This window comes from Heloderma suspectum, chromosome 8 (assembly GCF_057233095.1).
Source record: "Heloderma suspectum isolate Gila_16-S chromosome 8, 16-S_ref, whole genome shotgun sequence".
In the NCBI taxonomy this organism is placed as follows: domain Eukaryota; kingdom Metazoa; phylum Chordata; class Lepidosauria; order Squamata; family Helodermatidae; genus Heloderma; species Heloderma suspectum.
Window position 1 is genome coordinate 12,547,245 of NC_139465.1, and position 18,488 is coordinate 12,565,732.

General features: G+C 46.1%; 1 protein-coding gene across 1 annotated transcript in view; it reads right to left on the reverse strand.

Annotated features, from left to right (window-relative positions):
* FTO (FTO alpha-ketoglutarate dependent dioxygenase) overlaps positions 1 to 18,488 on the reverse strand; it is a 366,765-nt gene that overhangs the window by 246,416 nt on the left and 101,861 nt on the right. The window contains exons 9-10 of the mRNA XM_084812875.1: positions 12,677 to 12,820; positions 6,682 to 6,825 (exon numbers count right to left, since the gene is read on the reverse strand). Of these exons, the coding sequence (XP_084669001.1) occupies positions 6,682 to 6,825; positions 12,677 to 12,820 (288 nt within the window). The remainder of the gene's footprint in view (positions 1 to 6,681; positions 6,826 to 12,676; positions 12,821 to 18,488) is intronic.

An 18,488-nucleotide genomic window follows, 5' to 3' on the forward strand; every position in this document is an offset into this window, starting at 1 on the left:
AACACCAAACAAAGTAGCAAACAATGGAAAATCAACTCTATGGGATCTAGAAAATATTGTGGTTGTTGGACTAGGAACATCTGGGTTCAAATCCCTTCTTAGCTACTGGCTATTTTTAAGGCAGGGGTGTTGAAGGTCTTTAAGCCTGAGGGACGGATTCAATTTTGGAGAAGCTCTCAGGGGCTGCATTGCAGTGGTGGGCGAGGACTGAGGCAAACTCCAAAGAGGCCAAAAGCAAAAGGGCCAAAATACCGAAAAATGCCAGCATATTGTAGCTTAAAGTTCCTGCTGCTAGCAACTACGCATTTCAACCTTTTAGAATAGGGCAGGGCAGAGGGAACTGCACAAAAGCCTGGAAACCACTTAACAATTGGTGGTTGGGGAAAGGAAGTGAGCTAGAAGGGGGCACAACCATCTGGGGAACCTTGAAGGGCCGGATTTGGCCCGCAGGCCTGAGGGTCAACACCCTTTCACCTCTCAGCCTCGATTCACATCTTTAAAAGGGTGGAAATTATTCACCCTCTCTCTCTCTCAAAATTTGGGCTCATTCATCAGCAGGTTCAACATGAGCAAAGGGTAAAAAAGATTAATTATGTTGGGAACATACGAAGAGCCCTGCTGGATCAGACCAAGGTTCATCTAGTCCAGCATTCTGTTCACACACTGGCCGACCAGCTGCCCACAGGCCAGACATGAGTGCAACAGCACCCTCCCTCCCATGTTCCCCAGCAACTGGTGTACCTAGGCTCACTGCCTCTGATACTGGGGGTAGCATAGATCCATCAGGACTAGGACCCATTGATGGCCTTCTGCTCCAGCAATGGTGGGTTGGGTGATTTAAGATTAGCTGATGTATTTATTTATGTCCCATTTATCAACTGTATGATCCTTAAGGCAGCCTACAATAGATTATAATCATATACCCACACACCTGTGCACAAGCCCAAATCCTACACAACCCAATAGCGCTTGGTCTCCTGGCCGATGGAAGGGCCAGAGTGTGTTCCCCACCAGCTCTGTAGTCCCAGGGCAACTGGCAGTTGGAGCCAAGTGTTCTTTCTGGCACGGAGGGGTGAAGCAAGCTATCTTCAGCTGCTCCTCCTTTTGGCCGATCGATGGGAGCCAGTCTGGCCTCCCCTTGCCACATTCTTCCCAGAGGTGTAACCTCCCAGTGGCACTTGGCTGATGGCAGAGGCCAGAGTATGCTTTACTTCAGCTGTACAGTCCCAAGGCAACTTTGGAGATGATGATTACATTTATATCCCATTTTTTTTCCTCTTGCGAGGAATCCAAGGAGGCTTACATGGTCCTCCTTCTCTCCATTTTATCCTCACAACAACCCTGTGAGATAGGCTAGACTGAGAGTCAGTGACTGGCCCAAAGTCACCCAGTGAGCTTCATGGCTGAGTGGGGACTAGAACCTGGACCTCCTGAGTCCCAGTCCAGCACTCTAACCACTACACCACGCTGGCTCTCAGTGGGCCCAGTGGCAGCTGTTAGTCTTGGTAGCTAGAAATTGAACCTCCATGTTAAAGAAGCAGAGTGAAGCTCCGACTGTCAGATGCTAGAAACAAACTGGGAAGTGACTATTATCCTCTTCTTGTCCCTTCTTCTGGGTTCAGGCACAGGACGACTGAGCATCATGGACCATTGGTCTGGTACAGTATTGTAAGAGTTCATGTTCATAGAGACAAGAGATGTGACCAAACAACTCACGTGATGTATCTGGAGCTGGGCTGTACCACTTCAGGCTGAAGATAGGGGAACAATGTATTTGAATACTCCTTTATCTTTCCCACCTGCGCTTAGACAAGTAGCATGCCAAGCAAAAAGGATCCAGCTAGCTTTTACTTGCAGGGAATAATTAATATGGGTGAAACACTACAGCCCAGCGACAGATTCATCACTTGAACCCACCAATCAGGGCCTCCAACATGGTGCCCAGACAATGTGCCCATGGACAGACACCCCATGGGCATCTCTTGGTGCCCACTTCCTGATTTTATATTTTAAAAAATTCTTAAGTTTTATTGTAATTGGGGGGCTTGTAGGCTACAAAGTAAAGTGCAGCCCTCCAGCACCATCTTTACTTGGGTTCAAATGAGAAAGCTCCCCCCCCCATGGAAGCCCATTTGTAAGAGTGCCCACAAGACTCTATCAAAATTTCCAACGTGTGTGCCGATCCAAAAAGGGGTTGGGGACCCCTTATATCTAAGAAAGTCAAAGTCTTGCTAGGCCACCTTAGAACAAAGGGATTTGCAGTGGTACTACCCAGCACTGGGTACATCGGATGAGTTTGCTGAACACGTAGTTCGGCTCTTAATCTCTTTGCCTGCTTTCGCCCAATCACTGGCATATTAATGAAATAAATAAATTAGAACCACATGACTTTGGGCGGATTTGTTCTTTCTTGGTGTGCTCCCTCCAGTCGACCCCACAATCACTTGTGGTACCTTCACAATGACATGTAGGTCCAAAACACACCTCCCTTTAAAAAAAAAAAATCCTTACTCAAGCCTCTTGTGTTGCCACTACTGTAGTTAGGGAACAACAATGCAACTTCAGAGAGCTTACTGGTTAATCTTCAAGCATGGTTCTTTTTTTCCTTTGTAATACCCTCTTCCCACTGCCTTGCCTTCCTTCTCTCTTTTTATTTCAAGTGATCTGAAGTTCTGGTCAATTGGAACTGTGTATTTATCTTTGGTACGGTAGTTGTGTGTTTTTTTATACACAGACTTGAATCCCATTTCAGTCTTCACCTGTGACCACAAAGAATTTTGTTCTGTTTACCCTTATTTAAACTGTGATGGGCCAAACAAAGAGAAACTTGTGGAGGGAGCAACATTGACCAAAAAACCCGATTAAGTCCTCACCTGAGAATAGTCTCTCTTTGCCACACACCCCTCCACCGCTTCCTCCTCCCCAAGGCTAAAACAGAACAGATACAAAAGTCTGAAAGTGATTTTAGTTGACAGTCGCTAAACACCCGTTTGATGTGTGTAACTGCTTTCAATAGAAGCTGTTTAAACAAAAAAGGCTATAGATAAAAAATAATAATAATAAAAAAGCAACCCTGTTGGTAAAACATATTGGCAGGATTAGTGGACACCAGTTAACAGAGGTAGATCTTAGATGTTTTGAAAGAAAGGTTACACAAATAGTTTAACTTCTCTTCGCATACAGGCTTAAAAATGTATGTCCTTCCCCAACAGAGTTCAGCTAAAGTTTAGCCATATGTAAGGGTTAGTTGTTTCTCCAGTAACATCAACCACCACAACCCTAAGTGGTTGGAGTTCTAATATATCTGATAGTTTCAGGTAATGTAATGCAATAAATAAATAGCTGCAGCTTTGACTAACTTGGGTTCCATGATAATATGTATGGTGCTGGAGGAATGAGGGAATCTCAAACTGGGATCCCCAGCCACTAGACTCTTGACTCCTTTCCTCCTGCCCCACCAGAGCTGTGGGCCACTTAAAATCCTTGCAGTTTGAGCTCTGTGCTTCAAGACTGCCGTCTGTTTATTTATTTACTGCATTTTTACCCTATCTATCTATCTATCTATCTATCTATCTATCTATCTATCATCTATCTATCTGGGAGACAGGCCCTGCCCTCCAGCTTGCAAACTAAAATGACATGACACACAAGGGAAAGGGAGTTGAGGGAAAAGGAAGACAAAGGAGATTGGTTTTTCAAGGCTGATTTAGTTCACAAGGTGGAGAGCTAGAAGCAGGCAGGCTGATCTTCCCTTGCCGGTGTTCTCCCTTGAATGGGGCTCTTGTTCCTTCAGCTCTCCAGGGTTTCAGGCAGGAGTCTTTCCCCAGCCATAGGTGAAGATGCCAGAGATTGAACCTGGGGCCTTCTGCATGCAAAGCGGGTGCTCTGCCGTGGAGCTAGGGCACTTCCCTTGCTGGTGTGCTTGCCTGAATAGCACTCGATGGATCTTATTCCTTTGGCTGATGGATGAGGTTGGAGTGTTCTTTCCCCTTCCTTCTGCAATCCCAGGGCAACTGTCAGTTGGAGCCAAGGGTTCTTTCTGACAAGGAGTGGGAAGCAAGCTCCTGCAACTACGCCTTCTCTGGCCGATAGATGGGCCAGGTTGGTCTCCTCCTGGGCATGACATTATGCCTGGGAAGCAGGGGGTGCAGCCTCCGAGTAGCTCTAAGTTCCCCAGCTGATGGCAGAAGTGTTTCCCTTCTCCTCTCCAGTCCCAAGGCAACTATCCTTCTAGGCTGCAGGGTCCTCCTGCTCATCTAGCCGAATACTCAGTCAGCTGACTCCAAAGGCCACTTCACCAGGCCCTATAAAGTTCAATCTTCACTGCTCTGAGCAGCTTGCCTTCCTGGCTCAACTTCTTTCCCATGTACCACTGCCATTTGGAACCACCACCACCACCTATGGCCCTTTCAAACCTTCTGTTGCTGCCTTGACTTCTTGCTCAGCTTGGACTGCATTACCTGTCCTTGACCGCTTTTGACCTCACCTTCTGGAACATGACCCAAGCCTGCCTTGGACCATGCTGCTCACCTCTGGCCCAACAGACTGACAACCAGCTTCCCCACAGACCCTGAAAACAGTGGTACTGTGTTTGTCCGTGTGTGAGGCAGGCTCCTCTGGGTCATGAAAAAAATTGGGTTGAATCCAGATTCAGTCATACTTAGAGAAGACCCATTGACTAACTTATGTCCCATTGATTCCAATGGGTTGATCCAAAGTATGACTAAACCTGGATCCAACCCATTCAGCTTTTGTCATGAAAATCTAGGTGTTGAATGGATTTTGATTTGGTTTTCCACTTTCTATGAGTTACTTTTCATAATAGGCCAGCAGAAAAAGCCAAAAACATGTCCCCTGGCCCAACCATCTCTCTCTTCCACACACGTGCACACCGAACCATTTGTTATTCATTGTTTAATTGCTATCCCAACTTTCCTTGAGGATGTTCAGAGCAGTAGTGATGGGGTTCGCTTACTGGTCAGTAGAGGTCACCTATGGGGGCAGAAACAATTACTGAGCTATTTTTTTGATCAAGACATGGGCAAGCAACACAAGACTTGACAGCAGTATCAGGTCTGGTAAGGTTTTCTCCTTTGTCTCCCTTTTCGCATGGAATGGTAGACCTAAAATGGGCAAATTGCCACAGTAGTGGCAGCAATGCAGGGTGAGAATGCGCAAAGGGATGCTTGTGCCTGATCTTGTCACCTAGCAGGGTCAGCCCTGGTTAGTACTTGGATGGGATTCCGCCTGGCAATCAGGCTTCCTGCACTGAGCAGTGGGGTGGACTCGATGGTCTTGTAGGCCCCTTTCAAACCTATGATTCTTTGTAGTCTGGGGAAGCCTCAACTACATTGAGGTGAACGCACCTGATGAGCTTTACCTTCCCCATGCTTGATCTAGAACAGGGGTAATCAACTTAGTGCCCTCCAAATATTTGGGGCTACAACTCCCATCAGCCCCAGCCAGCATGGCCAAAGGTCAGCTGTTATGGGAATTGTAGTCCAAAACAATGGGAGGGCATCAGCTTGCCTACCTCTGATATGGATCATTGATATATTGCATCCAGATTATGAACAAATGGCATTTTATACTCTTTTTCCATTTGTGTGTTCATAAAAAAGGGTTGTTTGTTGCCACTGTTGTTGTTTTTCAATAGGAAATCATTTCTACCAAAGCCGGATCAGGCCAGAGCAGTGAGTTGAATGGCACCACCCCCAGCATGCATTGTAAAAGCAAAGCAACATACTGCTGCACACTTTTTTGTCTTGATCTCCTTCTGTCTGCAGCACGGATTTACCCCGGCATCACATCAACCCCTCTCCATTCACCCTTTGAGCTATTATTAAAGGCACACTTTTGAGAGTAACAGTCAATAGGGCGCAGGGAAAAGGCCAACGGCCGCCGGCTGACATTTGGTGAGCCGGGGGTGGTGGTGGTCCTCAGTCAATTATTTAAAGGCACTTGGCTTAATAAATGCCACCTGCGTAGGTGATCTATATTTCCTCTCCTCAATGCCAGCCTGCCCCCCAACTGTGGCTGCCATTTCGGTGTAATGCACTAAACACACACATTCACCTTACCTTGGCTGCGTACATCGACACTCGTCCCAGCATGACCTAACAGTCCATCAACACCACACCTCTGCAGCGTGCGTTAAGCTTAGGTAGAGGCGTAAAAGATTTGGGGCCCGGGGCCATTGGACACAAATCTGTGTGACATCGGCATAGGCTAACTGAGATCTATATATGCAAATTTACAAATAATCCCTGGGATTTATTTCAATACCACCGGAAGCAAAGGCAGCCCAACGATTTCTCATCCAAATCATCTCCAATAAAATAAATCTGCAGCCTGACCCAGATCAGCTCCACCCAAGGTTGGGAGAGGGGAGTGTTGCTGGGAGTCGTCCCCCCCCCCCCGCAAGCTTAATTGCAATGCAAAGGAAGATTTTTCTGCGGGTGTTGCAGCATGCTGGAAGGAGAGAGTTAACCCTTCCCAGCTACACTGCCCCTTGACAATTGCCCCTATTTGGCAAGTAAGCTGTGAAAGAGGAAGAAAAAGCTTCCATTGGCACCAACGGGCACTCAGGGCTCTGTGGAATAGATTCAGGGCTAGAGCCCCATGGGCCCAGGCCTAGCAACACCCCCACTGGCAAGAAATACTTAACGCACTCCGCATTACCTTTTTTTCCCAATGGCTGCTGCTGACAGTGCTGCTGGTGGAGAAGAGTAGGAGTGAAGATCCAGCCACTGGCCACACCTGAGACAGAGTCCCGCTTCCAATTGCAGCACCTTTTCCAATGACTGCCGCTGACAACTGGTGCTGCTGGTGAAGAAGGGGAGGTTTCCAGCATAGTGGAGGCTGGTGGCTCCTATGGGGTGGCGGATCCACTCTGGGTTTCAATCAGAACTCTGAAGGATCTATCAAAGGTGCTGAACCCATTTTGTGGATAGGGTTCAGCACTTTGGATAGCTCCTTTAGACTTCTGACGGAAACCCAGAGCGGATTCGTCGTGCCACTGAAATAGCAGCCACCAGCCTCCACTGTTCCACCGTCTGGGAGTGAGACACCATCATCACGGCCATACCTGGGACTTAGCTCTGCACCCCAGCCATCCCACCCACTTTACATCACCCTTTTCGTTTCTTCTTTAACAGATACGCACCATTAGCAGGTGACTGCCTTAAAAAAAGTCCTGTCCTTCAGATGGCCTTTTGGACTGGCTATTCTTATGGTTTGTTCTTTTAAAAACATAGATTTCTATGGTTGCAACATTGCTCTGATTTCATCAGGTCTCTTTCATCCCCCAAACCATTCAATAACCTGTGAGCCCCTAGGTGACAGGATTCCGAACGTTTAGAAAACTTTGGTAAGCCACTCTGAGCCTACAGGAGAGAGTGAAAAATATGATCAAACAAGCAAACAAATGGTGCGTGGTTGAGCGGAGCTGCAGCCACAGCTTCAGAGGGGGAAAAAACTGTGACATGCCCAGAGCTTCAGCTATTGGGAGGTATAGAAATGAAATAAATAAAATAAAAATAAATATTTTGACATGGAGCTCTCTTTCAGAATCAAGGCCCAACTATTATTAGGCAGTGCCAGACAGCCCTCCCCCTGCACCATTTCAGGCCGTGGGTTCTGTTGCTGCCCTGTGCTGTAGTCTGGGTTGCAGGGCTCTGCTAATGATCAGATCTTTAACAGAGGGCGGATTAAGTCAGCTTTCTCAAGGAAGCAAGACAGGAAGAGATCCACAGAAAGCTCCAAGTGGGGCTGGAGGCTAGACAGGGTTGTCTGTACGTTGCTCCAGCAAGGAGATCAAGACTGAGCCTTAAATAAGAGTTTGGCCGCCTTTAGGCTGGTTGCCTCCACTTCCACACTGACTGAGGCTTTTGTCTCTTAGAGGGGACTGGCTCATTTAGCAGCCTCAAGCTGCAGCTAAGTGTGGTTAAAGGTAAAGGTAAAGGTGTCCCCAACCAGTCGTGTCCGACTCTAGGGTGCGGTGCTCATCCCCGTTTCTAAGCCGAAGAGCCAGCGCTGTCCGAAGACGCTTCCATGGTCATGTGGCCGGCATGACTGAACACCGAGGTGCATGGAATGCTGTTACCTTTCCCGCCGAGGCGGTACCTATTTATCTACCTGCAATTTCTTGCTTTCGAACTGCTAGGTTGGCAGGAGCTGGGACTGAAGACGGGAGCTCACTCCGTCACGCAGCACTCGGGTCTCGAACTGCTGTCCTGCCGACCTTCCAGTCTGCAGTTCAGCGTCTTAACCACTAAGCCACCGTGGCCCCACAAGTGCGGTTAGCTCTGGCCATATGAGCGTCATCATGGCCAGAGCCCAAAGATACCATCCTCTGGATGCAGGGAAGCTGACTCCCAAGATCTTTCTGGAGAACTGGGCCCTGGGGAGGTGGAAACCTTGTGATGCCTTTCCATGACTGAATCCTCTCCCTGAACTGTTAACTCTAGAGCCTCTTCTTCAGAGGACAAGGGTTCAAGATCCTGGATCATGACACTACCCATGATCCACTCCAGAAAGCAGAGCTCAATTCCAGGTCCCCCTGCCTCCATAGCATCTCACCTGAGGACACCAACAATCATGACGAGCTGACTGGGGCTTGGGCTTTTGCCACTCCATGCTCTCTCCACCAGTGGGCCAGATTGAAAGCACCTTATGAAAAGTGCCAAATCATTTCCTAAGCAGCAGCACATTGCAGGAATCAGGCCTTGTGTAGGGATGCTGGAGAAATTCAAGACGGACTAAAATGAGCTCAGATTTCTAAGAATCCAAGCTGCAGAATCTGCAGTGGAGCGACCCCCACAGGCCGCACAGAGTCTGTGGATTTTCAGGTATATATTTTTTTAACTTTCCAAAATTTACGCATATTTATTCATAGGAAAATATGCAAGTTTCTGCTGAGGAAAAGTGGAATAGAATGGGGGACAATACGCTAAATGTTACGTACTAATGTAAATTATGTAAACTGTTACGAAACCTCTTATGTAATTATTCGCGTATTTTTCCACATGACGAAGAAAAATTTGCATCTGTCTGTGAGCGGATGATGGAACAAAAGGCTCCTGACAATCAGCGAAACACAGACGGAGCAGATTTCACACAGTCCATACATCCCTAGCCTCGTGTTCCATGGTGGAAAGAAAGGATATAATAGTAATAAACAAAAATGAGAGTGGTATTCAGTTTTGCTTCTTTACCATAGAGACTTTACATTCTCATAGATCTGCCCAACTGCCTTCTCCCCTGTAGACCTATTTGATCCTTGAGGTCATCTGGTGAGGCCCTCCTCATGGTGCCTCATACTCCGGATCTCTACTCCGCAGTTGTTCGGAGCGAGGCATTTAGCATAGTAGTGCCCGCTAGGTGGAATAATCTTCCCCCTGAGATCAGACATGTGCCAACACTTTTTTATCTTTAGGCGCATGTTGAAGACATTCCTGTGTCATTTAGGGTGCAATCCTATGCTTGTTTAGACAGAAAAAAAAGTCCTACAGCAAACAGCATTCCCCAGCTAGCAATGCTGGGAGTTGTAGGACCTTTTTCTGTCTAAACATGCATAGAATCGCACCCATAGCCTACTGTGTTATGCATATGTAGTTACAACACATCCTATGTATCGGTTTCATACATTTATGTTTTTATATGTGTACACCACTTTTAACCCCGTAGATGTAAGTGGTTAATAAATACTCATAAACAAACGAATGAATGAATGAAATAAGCTTGACAAACTTATTTTCTTTTCCCCATTTAATGGTGTTCAGCGATGAACGGTTTTCCCCAACTATCTTGGAGAACCATCCTAAACACATCCCCCAGTAGCTGAATAAATCTCCCTCAACTGCTGGGAATGCCTTGGCCAGATTGACAGCTCAGCACTCATTCCATGGTGCCAGATCACATATTTCAGTGTAAATTACTAATGACCAAACAATCACCTGTTTGCTTGAAGGGGTAACTTAATTCGTTCTGTAACAGCGATGTGTGTGATTGCTTCTTCTTCTTTTTATTGTAAAGACGGCTGCACTTCAATAGAGCTACCCAGGCAATTACCTGAATAAGCTTATCACACTATTGGTCAATATGCGTCATGCCAGACAAGTATTTCAAGCACAGTTTTGTTAATCTTAAAATAGGAGCATGAGACACGTGTGTTAATCTGTGATGTTTTGATGAGGCTTTCAATCTCGCAGTTCTTTCCCCAGTGCAATCCAGATGAGCTCCAATTAGAGTACATGATTATGCTCAAGTCAAAGGGTTGACAGGTCCCAGGATCCCAGTCTAGCAAGATGCAATTTGCAGACAGACTGGCCAGTCTTTCAGGCTGTCAAGTGAAAGTTATGGGGTGGGGTTATTGCCATGCCGGACACAGAGATATACAAAGAGAAGAGTGGCAATGTCCTTTTTTGGTCCAATTTCTGCTGGCAAGAGAGTGCCCAAGGCTTTGTGGTTGAAATACCTCCCCTACCCAGGGTGGCCAGGTGTCCTACTTGATTGAAATACCTCCCCTACCCAGGGTGGCCAGGTGTCCTACTTGATTGCAATACCTCCCCTACCCAGGGTGGCCAGGTGTCCTACTTTACAGAGGACAGCCATTATTTGAAGAGTCTCTTGAAGTCTGTGCTGTCCTCTTGATGGAACCAGGTGAAGTGGCTATAGCCTATAGGGCTTCAGACCCAGGGTTTCTCAGGTTCTGGACTCAGGATTAGAGGTGGGCTCAGTGCCTCCGCTGTCAGAACCACGGTCTCCTCACCCTCCATATCGATGTCTGGGTTGCTGCTGGGCTTCTTCCTTTTTGCTGAATTAATGTTTGAGCAAAAATACACGCAAAATACTGGGGGCAGGGGGACCCAAAACAAGGTAAGACAGCCTACCTAAAGCACGGGGAGGAGTAAGGGACTCACACATGCTGCACTGGATTTGGAGGCTGTACTTGTGTCATTCCAGGAGCAAGACTGGGGAAAGCAAAACTCACCCTACAGGAAACAAACGAACAAACAAAACTCTACGCTAGGGGTAGGGAAAACGCAGGCCACATGTGGGCCCTCCCTGGCCTTTTTTATGGCTTCAGCCACTCTCTGAGTCACTGCCACCAGCATATTGCCACTGGAGCTTCCAGCAGTGCGATTCTGCATTAAAACAAGATGCGTGCTTCCAACGCCTCTTTTTTTTAGCGAAAATTCAGCAGCAATGACAATTTCAGAAGTGGGGGGCAGTGCAGTCCCCAGAGAGTTGCAGGAGTTAGTAATTGGCCCCTGGACCCTCTGAGCTTGCCCCTCCGCTCTACACCCACTTCTCTTTGAAAAGTGAAAAAAGACCCATTGATATCAATACTCCTCTCACTATTTCCTTTGTTCTTACTGGCAAAACATTTTCCGCTCCAGAGCAAGTCTCAGAGAAACACTGCAGTATCTCTGGGATTTAGGATGTAAAACTGAGATTTTCTTCAAACATATGCCTCACAGATTAGGAACATACCAGTCGTATTAGGCCATGAACCTACCAAACGTTACCCTATAATTAGTAGACAAAAGACATGTGGTTCCCCCCTTTCCCTTTCCTTTCCTTTCTTTCTTTTTTTTAAGGATGAATCAAAGACCTGCATTAGCACTGCAGATGTTGAGGCTTCCAGTCTACAGCAGTAACTCAGCAAAGAAATGCATCTCCTCAGCAATGTAAACCACAGATAACTTGCCCACATGTGTGGCAGAGAGCAAACTTGCTGAAAAAAGCCAGCTGTCGTGTGGAATTAACCCCCTTGCTGACTGAGAAACTAATCCTGGGGAACGGGCAGGGAGGAGGATCAAAACCCTGCAAACGGGCAACTCTCTTTTATAACAGTGTGTACAAATTGAAGTTAAGGAGGGGGTGATAACAGAAGGTGGGGTGCAGTACAGTAGCACTGTTGATCAGTAGGTACAAACAGGTGTGGTATCATCCAATACAATTAAATGCAAGAAACTCTATGTGACAAGGATACCTGGAAAACAGAAATAGCAGTGCTGCAAACACAGAGTCTGAAATGATAATATGCCATTAACTATCTTCTGGAACGCTTGTCACACAGAGTGTCTTGCATTTAATTGTACTGGATGCTACCACACCTGGTTGTACTTTCAAGACACAGATGGTTCTATGTCAACTTGAGACATTGTGCTTTCACTTACCACAGCAAGTTTAGTTTGGTGTACATGTACCTACATTTTTACTATATAAAACATATTCTTATCCTGAGTTTCTGCTTTTTGCTACAACTGTGGGTCCATTGATTCCTTTGGTGGTTCTTATTGAGGGTTCTCCTCCTTCTTGCTTGAGGGAGTGTCCAACATATCTGGAAGGCTCCAGGTTGGGGAATGGCTGCTCTAGATCGTATCATATCCTGCCTTATACCAAATCAGACTATCTTTCCATCTAACACCATGCCGCCTACTTTGACAGGCAGTTGCTCCACAGGATCTCAGGCAGAGGTCTTCTGCATCAACTACCCCCAGATCCGTTTGACTGGAGATGCCAATGGATGAACCTGGGACCTTCTAAGTGAAACGTACATGCCCTACCACTGAGCTATAGATGTCCTATATTCTAAGAATGGCCCCTCACTAACTGAAACACCTATAGGAAATTGAAGTTCCATGTTCTCCATGCACTTTCTTCTCACCTCATTATGGGTTTCTTCCACTCGTTTTATAGTTTCGACATCCAGCGATTTCAAAGTGGGAAATCTCACATCAGTGTTGACGAGTAAGTTTTCAACTGCTTTGCTGCATTGGCCCAATATATAAGACAATGTCCCCTGTGAGCACTGTAAGAATTCATGAACATAGAAAGAAAGTTTAGTTTCAAACAAAGTCAAACAAACAAACATACCAGCAAAACCAACCTCAGTCATTTAGAGTGCAATCCTATGAAAGTTTAGAAAGAAAGAAAGAAAGAAAGAAAGAAAGAAAGAAAGAAAGAAGTCCCGCAACTCCCAGCATGCCCTAGCCAGCATGGCCGGCTGGGGAATGCTAGGAGTTGTGGGACTTCTTTCTGTCTAAACATGCATAGGATTGCATCCTTAGAAACTATTAGAAAAGTCGTATTATAGGTAACTCACACATCAGGGTTAGGCAATGTGGTACCAATGTGCCCACAGACACCATTCTTGGGTTGTATTCAATGTTAGTCCTACTTAAAGTAGATCCATTGAAATGAATGGAACTTCAGTTAAGCTAACACTGGATATAGCCCATTGGAAACAACCCACAGAACCCACCAAGATGCCCCATCCCTCCCTCCTTACTTTTTTCCAGTCAACACATTTTCTTAATGGCAGCTGGGTTCGCTGAGAAATAGATTTCTGTTGGTGTTGAAAACTGTGGATTCAAAGGAATTGTTCAGTGTGCTGGAGCTCAGATCCCACCTCTGACTCATACTCAGTCTTTTGGGCAGGCTTCTTGACCTTTGTCACGCCTCCTATGACAGCCATTTTGCGCAGGACAGTTTCTCAAATTGCCAAATGGGCCCACGGCCCAAAAAGGCTGCCTATCCCAATACACATATAGAGTCATATACATATGCATGCACACACGCACACCCACACAAACACACAATGAAAGTTACATGTTTAAGAAGTCCTTAGCAGGTCTATTGCTCACTAAAGTCAGAAAATGAGCTAACTAAAAAAGCATAAGCTTTACAACAGAAGTGGGGCACTTTTTTGGCCAGGGGGTCGAACTGATTCTAGGCAAGCAATTCAGGGGCCGCATGCCCACAGTGGGAGGGACTACATCCCAAAGTGGGTGGGGCCACACGTGCACACACTCACACTCACACATTGCCCCTCTCCCACAGGCTTTTAAACACATCTGGTGCTGGGATGTACCATTTCACATGGTCGACGAGAGCTCTAACGAATTCCCAGCAGAGGCAAAATGATTAGGGTCAGGGCCAACCTAGAACTTGTCACTGACAGGCGAACTTCTTGCATGTCTCCCCAGGTTGATCTCGCACCTGCACTATGAAAACTGTACAGCCCAGCAACAACAAGAACTCTGCAACTGAAATATAAGGTAAATAATCCAAGCCAATAGCCCAGTTCTTAGGACTGTTGCAGCAACAAAGACAAGCTTAAGATCCAAAACACGTAGCAGCATCTTTAGCAGCTCAAAACATGAGAGCAAACCAATGTTGCCACAACACTATGCTGGCATCCTAGACAGATGTGCTAGCACAGGTAGTTAATACTGGAGGCCGGTCAGATTGCCTCAATATTTATGATTGAAGGGGCCGGCTTATTTAAAGATAATCTAGTATAGCAGCTCAGCTCTCTCTCAGTCTCATATCCCTACCTGACATCTGGAGATAACAACACTCACCTCCCTGACACGCAAGGATCACACTGAGGTAATGTAACGTAAAGCGCTTTGAACACTCTAGAACAAGGGTTGACCACCTGGTGCCCTCCAGAAGTTTTAGGCTACAACTCCCATAATCCCAGCCAACATGGCCAGTGGCCAGGGATTCTGGGAGTTGTAGTCCACAACATCTGGAAGGCACCAGGTTGTTGAACCCTGCTCTAGAAGCTCTAGCATCCAGCTTAATTGCTCTTGTAGGCAAGGCTTAATCCAGGACAGAGAAGAGTCCCACAACTGAATGCCTGTGCAGTAGTAAGAACACACTCACTACTGATCTAAACTCTAGTCAGCCATAGCAGAATTTGGACCTAGAGGGTATGTTCTCCTGCTCATAGAACATAGGAAGCTCAGTCAGACCCCAGGTCCATCTAGCCCAGTATTATCAACATGGACTGACAGGAGACAACCTCTCCAAGGTTTCAGGCAGGAGCTTTTCCAGCCCCACCTGGAAATGCCTGGGACCTTCCGCATGCAAAGCAGGTGCTCTAGCACTGAGCTACGGCAGCTCACAGCCTCTGAACTCAGTGGCTCAAGCTGGAAGGTCTGTAGCTCAGAGGCAGGGCACATATGTGTTGCCCAGAAGGTTTAAGGCAGGGTATTATGTGGTCTAGAGCAGCCTTCCCCCACCTGGAGCTCTCCAAATGTGTTGGACTACGACTCCCATCATTCCCTGCCCATTGGTCACACTGGCTGTGGATGGTAGGAGTTGCAGTTAAACACATCTGGAGAACTCCAGGTTGGGGAAAACTGATCTAGAGGAGCCAGTGGCATGCGTCAGTATAAAGTAGCTTCCCACATCCACATGGCCTCAGTACTTGGCCATGTAATTTGAATGGATGTGATGGTTAATTAAGGGAATGTCAGCTCAGCTGGTATTGAGGGAGAGGCTCATGTATCCCAGGGAGAAGAACAGCAGGTGGAAGGTCCTGCTCCACTGATCAAGCAAGAACAGAAGGCCAGGCTCCTCATAGTCATACCAGGTCTGGCCAATCCAGACACTTCATACTGCCTGCCAACCACCAATGCTGTGTAGCCACTATTCCATTTTGGGGGGCACTGATGAGAGCCCAACTGGGGTCTTCGGCATGGTGCCTGTGGGAACCAATGTGCTCATGGACACCTCCCTCGGTACTTAGGAGACTCTGTGCCTCGCCTGGTTTTTATTTTATTTCTTAAGATTTTATTTTATTTAAAAAACCAGCAAGGCTGGCATGCCGCAAGTGAAGCACTGCCCTCCAGTGCCATCTTTGTCTGAGTTCAAAAAAGTTTTGGTTTGGTTTTGGAACTCAGATACCACCTCTGCCTTACTTAGTTTGCTGGACAAGTTGCTATTCCTTTAGTCCCACCAGTTCGCTTTCTGGGAAATGAGAGTTTTGTGACTGGCCATGCATACCATGGTAGCTATTTTATGAGTGGGCAAGCCCCCACAGCAACCATTTTGTGAGAGTGCCCACAACACTATCTCAAAATGCCAAATGTACCCACTGACCCAAAAAGGGCAGGGACCCCTCCATTTCATGGTAGCTCAACCAGATGTGGCCCAAGCCTCAGACTGAATCACCAAAGATATTGAGGTTCTACTATCATGAGCTTCTCAGATGGGCGATGGCTACAAATAAGAAGAACATAAGAAGAGCCCTGCTGGATCAGACCAAGGGTCTAGCTAGTCCAGCATTCTGTTCACACAGCAGCCAACCAGCAATTGACCCACAAGCAGGACACGAGTGCAACAGCACCCTCCTGAATCCAATCTAAAAGGGGATTAGAGACATTTAAGAAGGATGGTCTATCAATGGTTATTAACCATGATGGCTACATGGAAGCACTATGTCTAAAGTTGGTATTCTACTGAATGCTAACTGCTGGTGGGGAAACAGTGAGGGGAAGGTTGTTGCCCTCATACTGTCTTTGTGGGACTTCCCACAGGCATACATGGGGCCACTGCAGGAAACAAGATGGCGGGCTAGATGGGCCTTTGATCTGACCTGTTCTTACCTAATTAAGCAAAGATAAAAAGAAGGAAGCTCTCCTACCCAGATATGAACACACCCACAGATCTCAACATTTTGAGGGATGGGGTTGGGAAGGGTCCTCCTTGAACCTGGTGGCTATATTCTAGAATATCCCGCCTAATACAGTCCTTGGGGGCACATCACCCATATGTGGGGAATGTATGAAAGCACTCGAAGAAAAAAACAAAATACGTGTCACAAAATGCATCACAGATGAAGAGAATGAAGAGAACAAATATGTATAGATTGGACCGCAATCCCCCACCCCCCATGCCTTTCCGCAAAGCTTCCTTCTGTACTGAAAGAACAAACAAAACATAAAATAGCCTTTTCTTTCTCAGAGGGTGGGTGGGGGGAGCACAAGGATGTGTCTCTATCAGAGTGCCTTTCAGTTAAATATTTATAAGTCCAGTTAGATCCCCAAGAATAACCTTGAGAAAGGACCTCTTGGTGTTCTAATTCTTTGTACTGAAAATCTCCATACTATATAATGTGAGGTCACAGAGGTTTATAAAAACAAAGAAGGAGCTTCTAAAGAGGAAGCTCTTTTGTGTGTGTGGCTCTGTAAGTAAATGTGCATTTTAATATCAGAATAACACAGTACTGGGGTCAGAAAGTTCCATCTTCACTGCCAAGTACAAATAACGAGACTTGTGACATTTAGAATGCTATTACACTAGCAGGGTTATATTACTATGATCATAGTTTTAATAATACTATTATGCTATTACATTAACATGATGCGTACATTGGATCAGGGGCAGGCAGAAGGGAAGTAGGGATCTACTAAGAGACCTCTTGTAGATCAGCAAGGTTTTCTAGCTTCAAATGGTTGAACAAGAGTGACAATAAAAAAACCCTTTTCTTCTTCCTCAGTTGGGCTGCTGAAATCAAGAAAGACTAGGGGGAGGGGGGTTGAAGATGAGGGGGTGGATGTGGGTGTGAAAGGGTTTGTGTGCAACCTCCAGTTCTGGTAGAGAAAATGAATTCCTGGGCTGAGCATGTGCTCAGAAGCACCCCGTTCCTCAATTTTATGTTCCCATTCCTGAGCTGCTATTTTGCACATGGTTGGTGGACCTCAGAATTCTAGTGAAAAGCAAAGTAGATCTCGCAAGCCTAAACTCTGGGTTGTTTATTGGAAGATACTTTTGGCTTGGATGGGTCTTAGAATGATGTTTAAGATGTTCGTACAGGTGTATATACTTCACCAGCGTGGGCAGAAAAGGTACTGACAGTCTTACAATGCTAACAGAGCCGTGTAATAGGGATGTCAGAGAAATCTGCAACAAAATCAAATGAATTTGTATTTCTATGAATCCAACTTGCAGATTCCACTTTTCTCGAGTCGCACAGATTCCACGGACTTGTGGACCGTTTTTTTTTTTTACTTTCTGGTATTTCAGACAAATTTAGTCATGGAAAAATACTTAAAAATTAAAAAAACCACAGGCCGAAAATGCACATTTTCCCCATAAGCTAAATCATTAACATGTGCAAGGGGGGGGGGGGGTGCAAATTTTTGCAAGTCTGAATTTTGTGCAAATTTGGGAAATTGGAAAAAATCCAGTTCCGACAATGAGTGGACAATGGAATAAAAGGCACCTGACAATCTGCGAAATGCAGATGGAACAGATTTTGTGTAGGAACGGATACTGTGTAGGTATGGGGTAGGTGTTCAAACCCTTTAAGCATGGGTTTCACAGACTATTACCCAGGGTTAACAATAGATAGAGTTTTTATCTGAGAAACAATGGAAACAAATTCACAGTAAACTGAAATCTGGGAAGAATGTAATTACGACGAGTCATTCCCCTAAACCCATTCTCACCCAACTAAACCATTAAACCTACCACATTCTTCCCTCTCCAAACTATCAACTGACATAAGTCCCACTACCACCCCAACTGTCATTCCATGCTCCCTTCAAATCTTCCTTCCAACTTACCTTAGCATGCCATACTCCTCTTCCCTCACCTCTCTTGCAAACACAAATGACAAACACAATTCAATACAGTGCCATCAGAAAGTTGAGTGAAATGGAGAAGAAAATAACTGTTTGGGG